We start from the raw sequence: 11,204 nt of genomic DNA, 5'->3' as shown, positions 1-11,204 counted from the left end.
CTTGCAAGCCGATATGAATTGGGTCTCGCATGGATCAGAGCCTACAATATAGGTTCTCAGTGTGTACAGTGGGACGCACCTTCCCGTTGAATTTTATTCTCCATCTTCACTGCTTCTTTGATTGAAATAGCGTGTAATAGTAATTACATATTAATAGGAACATCTCCTCTATGGTAATGCACTACCAGGATGATATACCATACTATAACATTGCTTGATAAAGTAAATTACTATGTTGTTTTTTATATATGGAATAATCATTTAGCGTAATTCAAACTTAAAGCTGTCCAAATCTTAAAACAGAAGACAGAAGCATCCAACTCTAAGGTCCCTAAAGATCAACAAATAAATGAACATAAGCTTAATCTAGACAAACTGAGATATAGCGAAAGCAGATCCAAGAGCTGCCACGAACACGGTGTTCTTGAAGGAAGTAGCAAAACCCACGGCTGCGCTGGAGATGGAGCTGCCACTGTGGCCTGGCTGAGGAGATGGAGCATCTCCTGAGATGACCACTTCCCAGTGCACCATCACGCGAATGATCAACCTCTCCCCTGCCTTGCAGTTGCCTGGTTCGCCACTGATGAAGTAGAAGTAGCCGTGGCGGTCGAACGTGAACGTCGTGTTGCCGCCTACGAACTTGAGGAGTGGCGCCTTCGTGTCGCATTCTTTGTACGCGTTCTTGTCCACCACTAGCACCGAGTCGTTCTCATACTTGAAATCTGACAGCTCATCAAGAAATGAACTATCGAATGTTATTCGTGCCAGCAAAACGATCTTAATACTATATAATGAGAGAGAAAGCTTACACAAGGAATCTCCAATATGGAAGCGGTTCTTCGTCGCCCAGTGGTTGTAGTTCTCCAACTCATCTCCCGTGGGTTTCGTCCAACCTTTCGGTCCTCCAACACGGAACTCGTAAGCCGATAAGGTGGAGGAGAGAAGAAGCGAAACCGAAAGGAAGAAGAAGAAGAGGTGAGAAGCAGCAGCCATTGATGAGACTGGAAGGTCACAAAATCTCGACCTGCTCGTGTTGGACTCGTGGACGCTCTTCAGGTGAAAGTGCTGTAGCAACAAAGAAGACCTTTAAAAGGAGGCAAGTATAGAGAGAGAAAGTAATGGGTAGTTAATGTTCGTTGGATTGGATCGAGCATGCAGTCTCGAGGGGGAGTGGGGTGTATGACGTGATTGATTCAAACAGGTGAGTACATGTACGTGTTAAGATTCGATGTTTGAGTGAGAGAGAGAGAGAGAGAGAGAGAGAGCGAGAGAGAATGCCGGAGTTTTGTTTGTGACTACGTGTCGTTGAACGAGTCTAATCATGGCCGAACACGTCGCGTGTGGAGGACGCGGTGGCATTGACCAAGTCTAACAATCATGAACGGGACCCATCTATACTAAAAGTTCTTTTACTGGTTATTAAGGCAGGTGCTTTAGGTAAGTAGTGGCTTAAGCTGCCATATGTACGTAAATTAGTATTATCACATAACAGTACATGTTATATCTTAAGCAGATAAGCCCCGTGCTAGGTGTGGATCACAAGTCTAAATTCTTTGTCCTGGTCAAGTCCACACGTCGCGTGACAAACCTATTCAGGATGGTGCACCTCAAGTGATATAACATTAACAAATAACAAATAGTTACTAATCCATATGTGAAAAATTATGTCAAATAGGTAACTACTTGGTTCTGTGAGGCCAAGTTGGTCGTCTGATCTACATGCAGTGTAAAGTGCAACTTATACGAGGATATATAATGTTGGACTCGTCAATTATTATTGTGCGCGAAGCCAAATAGTATTACTCATGCACTCTTATGTATAGTTAAAAGACATGCAAATGGAACGTATGTTCAAGTGCAATGAGAGTACTAAGTCTTGCTCATGTGCCTAAACCTGCAGGCCTAAGCTTGTCTTGGCTTGCATTTGAACTTAAGCCTGTGCATAAATGTTGGGTCACGTGACACCTGACTGTAGTGGTATTATCATTATTAAGTATAGGACAAACAGCTCTAATGCACAAAGCAACATGCGGTGGCATGAACTCAACTAATTTCAAGGTGCTTAGGTCGTTAATGCTGCTACTGTGACTTACGGCAACATGGTGGTTGTAGTTATAAGGGAAGCCAGGAGATTACCTAGTCATTTATAACCCTTAAACACGTTCTATACTTAGTCATGCATTATAATCTTATATATGATAGTTTCTCTCCAGCAAGATTCAATCATGAAAGAGGTTTACTAATGCATACTCTAATTATTGGATCACATAGAAAAGTGGGACCAAGCTTTAGGTCCCGAACCATGTAAATACTATTTCTATGGGAATCATAGGTTGCAGAGAAAGAGGGTTGGCATGGCAGCAGCCTAATAAACTTGCACATCAAGCCGGGTGAGGGACGCCCGACGTGTAGCAGGTTGCATGCTAGCAGCAACCATGCGTTCTAACAGTCCACGTACGCGGTCATGTTTGCAAGGGATTATGTGTTCTGGTGCGTTCTGGATTGTGTCATGCACTGTTACTGTGCTTATAAAGGATGGGTACGGTGTTACATAATTCCATACAAAGAGATCAATTGTCTAATCTAAGGTGATGCTATGCAGTAAACACAATCTGCAGTGTGCAACAACACCCTTGGAACCAATCGTGCTGCCGCCTGCAGGGTATGCACCGAATTGCATTGTGTGGCTGTACGATGTAACTATGGTTTGTAGCTGCAATCATAGTGTGGACGTTACTATGGTGACCGAAACCATAGTGTCACTGTAAGACATAAGTTATAGCAACTACGGCTCGTGGCAGCCGACAGTTGCTGCAGCCCGAGAGCCCGCCAACCCGTGGTGGTCATAGGGTTGGCTGCAGCAATCTCACAAGATCTAATACGTAGCCCTGGAGTGGGCTGGTTTCTTATGATCTACGGCATGTCGGTGAGTACGTCAATATTAGTCCTTGATGAGTTGATCCACAACAGGAACCTCAACCATCTTTAATTCTCTTTTTATATCATAAGAAAGGATCACATACATCTCGATCCAATTACAAGTTTATGGATCATGAAAGATGAATAAATCAATTGAACAGTCAATTTAATTGATGTAAAGATAAGTTATTAATCAAAGAAATATAAGTGTAAACAAACGAAGATCCCTATCAACAAAGGTGATATCCATGCCCTTTTTTCTCTCTCCCTCGTCAGCATCATCTCCATCGTCGACCTCACTCCCTTGACAACTTGGGAGAAAAAGGATCATGATATATTTATATGATGGGTATCTATCTCTCCAAAGATCCCTAACCCAAATCTATTAGGAGCCCTAATTTAATTAACATGGCTTGATTTGCAATCCTAATCTAATTAGGATTTCTATTAAATCTCGACATTCACTTTTAATCAAAATATATATTCTTAACATAATTAGGAGGAGTATCTATTTATCAAAATATCTTTTATTAATTTTAACATAGATTTAGTTATAAAATTATCAAAATAACGTAAAAATTTGGGTATAACATTTAAATGTTACGATCCAATGGGATAATTGATTTATTAACTATGTTTGATCCAAACCACTAATTAAAATACTTAGATTGAAATCAATAGTAGTATACTTATCAAACACTTATAAGTCTACTTAGTGGAGGTATTAGAGTTATTCTTCTAAAATAGATAAGAAAATGTTACCTAAGACAAATAAGTAAGAATGTGAAATAAATCATTAACTAGGTTTTCAAAGAGGCACTATCCTTTTCTCCAAAATTTGTATCACTTAGTTCAACGTCGAATTCCACCATAATTTAATCAACTCCTCTCTCTTTAGTAAGCATCTAACCCCTTCTTAATAGTGGTAGTCAGTTCATTGTAAAGACTTCTTCTTCCTTTAATAAATCTATCCTTGAAGGAGACAAGATCCGGTACGAGAAAACCAAGACCCTTCTCATTTATTTGCTAAAAAGAAGTATACATTTACATTCAATTTTGTTCATGCATCATCCAGGCAAATCCACTTTACCACCACAAAAGACTTGTTTCCCCTAATCCCCTTAGATTGAAATAATGATAAGTTAGAAAAGGACTAAGACCCTATAGAAGATCATCATTTATGTTATCTTATTACCTTTAAAAATATCATTATTTGGGACCTTCTACACTACCAAGATTAAGCTATAAGTGTTATAAGGCTAGAGAATTACAATCATTCTCTTCTTTTGAGTCATTCCCTAAGTCAAGGATATATAAAATTAAATTAAAAACCTAATTTATTTTTACTAATCAGAAACCTATCTCATTTAGATATGAAATTGTGAACCTGAAAGTTTTTGATATACTAATTTTTCTGTCTTGTCTTACTTATGAGTCTCTGCACCGAATTCTGATTTGGACAAAGCTTGCTTCATCTAAAAGTAGACTCGTAGATCCATTACAAATATCATCAATGTTGATAATGTATATATTATTTTATTTTAGGACAATCATATATGTGTTTTTGTGTAGTTTTTCTATAATACAAGCATTAGATTCAAATCTAACAATATATCTTTTATCACATAATTGATTAATGCTCAAAAGATTGTACTTTAAGCCATCAACCAACAAAATATCTTCAATAAAAAGGTTAGATTTGTTATCTATGGTTCCTTTGCCAATGATTTTACCCTTGTTTTTGTCTCCGAATGTAATATATCTTTCGTCTAGGCTAATGAGCTTAGAGAATTGAGATGAATCTTTGGTCATATGCCTTGAGCACCTACTATCAAGGTACCATCTTTTGCTCCTAGCTTGTGATGGTAAACATTTCTACAAAAAAGGATGATTTTTAGGTACCTATTTAATCTTGGGTGCCTAAAAAATATGACCCTTGTTAGTAATGATCATGTTCAAGGACTTGCTACCAACCTCAAATTTTTCTAAGGTTTCTTTCAGTAGCAAGTTTTCCTTTTGAAGTATTTCTAGTTCATCACATTTCGTACGTACAACTAAACTATCATTGTGCTCAACTTTTAATTTATCAAAATTACTAACAAGAGAAGCATGCTCTTTTTTCAACAATTTATATTTTTTACTAATTAATTTATATTCATCAAATAAATCATGAAAAGCATTTAATAGTTCATCAAAGGATAAATTTGCATCAAAGGAACTACTCACCTCATCTCTAATAGCTATTAGCGCATAGTGAGCAACTTGCTCGGTGTTGGTTGGTTCCTCGTCTTCGGATGCACTTGAGTCATCCCAAGTTGCTTTAAGAGCCTTCTTCTTCTTCGGTTGCTTCCTCTTTGCTTGGGGACATTCACTCTTGAAGCGTCCCGACTTCTTGCATTCATAGCATATCACTTGTTCTATCTTAGGTTTAAATTCATTTTTTGTATCATTTCTAAATTTATTTCTTTTTATGAATTTTTTAAACTTTCTTGTAAAGAGTGCCAAGTCATCATCAAGGTCCTCATCACTTGAATTTTCTTTCAAGTGGTCTTCTTGAGTTCTTAGTGACATATCCTTTTTGTTCTTTGGAAGGTTGTTCTCAAACTCTTCATGAGCATTATAAGTAATCTCATAGGTTATTAGTGATCCGATTAGTTCTTAGAGAGGAAATTTATTTAAATCTTTGGCTTCTTGAATGACCGTGACTTTAGGGTCCCAACTCTTTGGAAGGGATCTTAAAATTTTATTAACAAGTTCAAAATTCGAAAAACCTTTACCAAGTCCTTTTAGACCATTGACAACATCCGTAAATCGGGTGTACATGTCTCCAATGGTCTCACTCGGTTTCATTGGAAACAACTCATAAATATGCACTAAAAGATTAATTTTTGACTCCTTCACTCTACTAGTGTCTTTACGAGTTACTTCGAGAGTGTGCCAAATACAAAAGTGGTTTCACAAATAGACACACGATTGAACTCGTTTTTATCTAAAACACAAAACAAAGTATTCATAGTCTTAGCGTTTAAAGCGAAAGTCTTCTTCTTTAACTCATTCCAATTGTTCATTGGAAGAGAAGACTTTTGAAACCCATTTTCAATAATATTCTATAATTTAAAATCTATTGAAATTAGGAAGATCCTCATTCTAGTCTTCTAATATGTGTAATACGTCCTATTGAACATGGACGAATATGTAATTGAATGAACCTCTTGGTTGCTAGTAAATGCCATCTCTCTTGGGTTTTAAACCAAATGAGAGTGAACCTTACTTTGATACCAATTGTTAGGATCAAGAGCGGCACTAAGACCGGGGGGGGTGTGGGGGTGGGGGGAGAGGTGGGGGTGAATTAGTATAGTGAAATTTTTTTCGATTTCGTATAAAGTTTGTATCGATTCAAATCGTTTCAAAAAGATGTTGAACTTAAAACTTTTGTAAAAATGGAGAAGCTCAAGGAGATTTACAATAAAGTAAATTGTACAAAAGAAAAAATAAACCAGAATTTAGAGTGGTTCGGTCAATGAGACCTACGTCCACTTTGGATTCCTCCTTCGTCGAGATCATCGGCGTCTATAAAGGCCTTCCTTCAATAGGCAAAGGCCAACTACCTTTTACTACGCTTTCTCCTTTTGCCGGGTTTAGGAGACAACCCTTACAAGTCTCACTCCTCTTTCTTGGATGGTTATAAGGCTAAGAGAGGGAGGAGGAGGACTCTTCTCACTTTTACAACACTTTTCACACCCCAAACACTTAGAATTTTTCACACATATAACAACACTTTGTTACCCTTTCATACAAAAAAGGGTGGGGGATTTATAGGCCCCAATGACTTCAAAAGTTGGAGCCAAAAAATTTAAATCCTTGGATTTCAGGTTGCTGGTGGTACCACCACCATTAATGGGCGGTACCACCACCTGATAGAGCTCGGAGACCGAGCTCTGGAGGTACCACTGCTGGCAGCATTGACTACCGACGGTACCACCGCCCAGACCACTTGGGAGATTGGGTCTCCCAAGCCGTGCCACCGCCGGCCATGTTTCTTGGGGCTGAATGGGTTATTCAATCCGGCCCAATTCAGCCCTATTAAGGGCCCAGTTGGCCCCTATCTAAGTTAGTGGAATTACCTCCCAATCCTAACTCAACTAATATATTAACTATGATTAAGGCAGGCGATTAGTCTGGTATGTTGATTTCTCTCAGCGATCCTCTGGCGAACTTCTTGGCGAGTCTTCTAGCGAACTCCCAATGATGTCTAGGTGATCTTCTGACAAGCTTTCGATAATCTTCCAATGAGCTTCCAGTGACGAACTCTCGGTGATCTTCCGACGAACTCTCGGCGATCTTCAGACGAGCTCTCGGCAAGCTCCCGGTATATTATCTGAATCTTCGATTTCGGCTCATCATCTGCTTTAAGCCTTACTGCTATCTCAGTTAATCATATATACTTATCTCAACACATAGATTAGGTCAAACAATTTACCAATTGATTTCATCATCAAAATCTGAGATTCAACAGTACTGCCTAAACACAGTCTCTGAGAGACTGTCAGGCGGTGTCAAGCAGTGGTACTGCCCAATGTTAGAGCTACAGGTAGTGGTACCACCCAACATAGGTGGTGGTACCGCCAGGACCCCGAAAACCAGGGATGAGACATTTTTAGGCTCCAAGTTTGAATCAACTTGAGTCCTATAAATACCCCTCTCATCCCTAGTTAAACCACACATAACTGAGAGCAAAAAAAGGAAAGAAAACTCAGTTTTAATTGTATGTGAACTCCTCTCAAAGCTTTAAGTGTTAGTGTAGTTTGAGAGAGGAGTAAAGGGGGTTGTAAAGGTTCTCTTCTGAACATATCAAAAGGAGAATCAAGTTGTAAGGGTGGTTGATCTTCGCCCATTGAAGAAAAATCGATAGTGGATGCCAGTGGCCTCGACGGAAGAGGAATCGATAGAGTGGATGTAGATCAAGACAACCGAACCATTATAAAATCCAGTTTGCATTTCTTTTGAGCAATTTATTTTAACTACAAACTGCCTTACTTGTTTTACATCCACTACACGCTCCCTTACGCTTCCAAGTTAATATCTTTATGAAACGGTTTTCGTCAAAACTGGTTAATCGCAACGAGATTTTGAACTAACGCAATTTTATCGCACTAATTTACCACCGGCCCCCCACCCCCCGCCCCTCCTTATTGCCAACTCATTCCTAACAATACAATCATGGGGTTCTGATGTGGAATCAATTTAAGAACGCACTATTGAATCGTTTCGGACCTACGAAGTATAAAAATATTGATGGCCAATTCACAAAGATGTTAAATCTCGGATTTTGATAATGAAACCAATTGATAAGTATTTATGACTTAATCTACGTTTTGAGTGATGCAGGATGCTTTGATCAAAGAGAGATAATTAATGCAGGAAGAATCATGTTGGGCCGAAGGAAAACGTGTCAGAAGATTGGACGTCGGGCCGGAGGATTAGTTGGCGTATCGACAGAAGGCTTCGAGCTATGGATTCGGGCATCGAGCTAAGAAGAGCGGATATTGCACTAAGGATATCGGAGTTGCAGAGGTCAACTGACCGAATGGGCAATAGACCGCAAGATTGGACTATGCGTTGAAGAATCAGATGAAGCGTTGATTGACTAATGACATGCCGGACAACATGATTCATGCTTAGAAATAATTATCTAGATCGAAGTGTGTTTTTGTGTGTAGGATTAACTATGATAGTAAGACATAAGGCAAAATGAAGTCCTAGAGTCAATAACGTGATTTCATTAGGAGTTCGAGAGTTCGTCGGAAGTCCGGACGTTCGTCAGAAGTTCTACTGGAACCAACCGAGAAGTCTAGGAGCTTATCAAAGAAGCTCGTCGGAACTCGCCAAGAAGATCATCATGAAGTCCAGGAGCTTGCCGAGAGTCCACCGGAATATTGCCAAGAGTTCGTCGGAAGTTCGTCAGAAGATCGCCGAAAGCTCGCTAGAAGAAATCGGACTTATCTTGCTTAGAATATATCTTAGGAATCGTAGTTAGCACATAATTAGAGTTGGGATTGGGAGGTAATCTCATCAACTCTATTAGGGGCCAACTGGGCCTGAACTTGGGTTGGTTTGGGCCAGATTCAAGGCCCAACCAGGGTGCTGAAACCCCGGTCGGCGGTGGTACCACCCCTGTTCGGCAATGGTATCGCCCCTGTTCGGCGGTAGTACTGTCCAATGGCAGATCCTGTGGTGGTAGTACCGCCCAGGAACGGTAGTGGTAGCGCTAGTACCTAGGAAACCTGGGATGAGACCTTTTTAGGCTCCAAGTTTGAATCAGCATGAAGCCTATAAATATCCCTCTCATCCCTGGTTAACTTACATAAACATAGAGAGTTTAAAAGTATGTAAAGGTTATCTCCTAAACCGATGAAAAGGAGAAGAAGGGTGTAAGAAGGAGGTTGATCTTCGCCTATTAAAGGATGATCGATAGTGGATGTCGATGGCCTCGACGGAAGAGGAATCGGCGGAGTGGATATAGGTCACGACGATCGAACCACTATAAAAATCTGGTTTGCCTTTTCTTTTGTGCAATTTATCTTACTGTAAACCTCCTTTCTTACTACTTTCAATACGTTTATACGCTTTCAAGTTGAGAAAGTTTTCGAAATCGGTTTTATCATACGAAACGAAAGAAATTTTCAGAACTGACGTGATTTTACCGCTACACTAATTCACCCCCCCTCCCCCCTCCCCCCCCCCCTAGTGCCGACTCTATTAGGATCAAGAGCGGCACTAAAAGTGGGGGTGAATTAGTGCAGCGGAAAACTTTCGCTATTTTAAAAAACTTATTTCGATTGAAACCGATTCCAATGAGAATGGTTTCAATTTAATCCATTTCGGAAGGAAATTAAACTTGAAACCTTTCATGAAAGTGCAAGAGAAGACTAAGGTGATTTGTAGTAATATAAATTACACAAATGAAAAGCATCGGTTTCATAAAGTCTTCATATGATTAAAGCCGAACTTGGAAGATGTTTACGTGAAAGCATATGTAGACGTAGTTAAAGCACAGTAAGGAGGAGAGGCAGTTTGCTATAAAAGAAAGTTGCTCAAAGTAAATGCAAACCGAGTTTTAGAGTGGTTCGGTCAAGTTGACCTACATCCACTTTCGGCTTCCTCCTCCAACGAGGTCACCGGCGTCCACTAGAGGCCTTCTGTTAGGACTCTAGCTAGGAGAGTCCTAATTGAGAGGGACATTCTGTTAGGACTCTAGCTAGGAGAGTCCTAATTGAGAGGGACACTCTGTTAGGACTCTAACTAGGAGAGTCCTAATTGAAAGGGATATTCTGTTAGGAGGTTTTTTCTTAGAGAAGAATTAGGAGTTGTAAGGGAATAGGAGTCTTGAGTATGAGTCATATTAGGAGTTGGTTAGAAGTAAGAGTCTTAAGTAGGAGTCCTATTAGGAGTTAGGGTTTAGAAGCCCTATAAATAGCCATGTATTCCTTCTCTTTTCTTAAGCAATAGATGAAACTTTTCTGCAGCCTTTGAGCAGCACTTGGAGGGAGGAACCCCTATAGAGTTCCAAGGAGGCCGATCCCCTAAAGAGATCAACCCCAAGTTTAGAATCTGCAAGGGTTCTAACACCTGGTATCAGAGCAGCGTTCTTGGCGTCTCGCTGCCCTTCCACAACCATCCATCAACCCTCCACAACCATCCAAAGCAATTCCCACAATTGCTTAAAAGATCGTCGCCGAATTCCACCATCATCTCCACCACCGCAGATCAACCTTTGATCTCCCCGTGAATTGCAACAGCAAACTTTCACTGATTTCTATCAAACCTATACATGCCTTTAACTCGTCAACAAAAGAGAGATCTTAACATCACAGATTTGTAGTCATATACTATGGCATCTGAGGAGGCAATCAATGCTAAATTTGAAGCCTTTGAGGCACGAATGGAGGATAAGATTCGGACTCTCCTTACCGAATTCAGTTTGGGCCGACCACCAAGCCCGAAGAAATCATATCAAGGAGAGAGCTCTAACCAATCACATCATGCCCAAAGAGATGACTTCCAAGAGAGGGGAGGCTCTATGACTGACCCCAACTATTCGCGCATGAGAGTGGACTTCCCTAGATGGGAAGAAGGAGACCCAATTGGTTGGATCTCGCGCGCTGAGCGATATTTTCGGTACCATAAAACTGCGGATGCATCCATGGTGGAAATTGCAGCTATACATCTTGAAGGGGATGCCATACAATGGTTTGACTGGTTTGAACACACTTATGGAGCCCTTT

At 40.2% G+C, this 11,204-nt stretch overlaps 1 protein-coding gene across 1 annotated transcript; it reads right to left on the bottom strand.

Moving 5' to 3' along the window:
* Positions 1-322: 322 nt before the first annotated feature.
* Positions 323-1,046, bottom strand: LOC135594872 (mavicyanin-like). Its single transcript, XM_065085377.1, has 2 exons — positions 810-1,046; positions 323-722 (listed from the first exon to the last, which is right to left on the bottom strand). Exons 1-2 carry the CDS (start codon positions 991-993, stop codon positions 367-369), a joined length of 540 nt encoding a protein of 179 aa, XP_064941449.1. The 5' UTR covers positions 994-1,046; the 3' UTR covers positions 323-366.
* Between the last annotated feature and the right edge of the window lie 10,158 nt (positions 1,047-11,204).

This window comes from Musa acuminata, chromosome BXJ1-10 (assembly GCF_036884655.1).
Source record: "Musa acuminata AAA Group cultivar baxijiao chromosome BXJ1-10, Cavendish_Baxijiao_AAA, whole genome shotgun sequence".
Taxonomy (NCBI): domain Eukaryota; kingdom Viridiplantae; phylum Streptophyta; class Magnoliopsida; order Zingiberales; family Musaceae; genus Musa; species Musa acuminata.
Note: the sequence above shows the minus strand (reverse complement) of the source record. Positions and strands in the feature narration are given on the sequence as shown.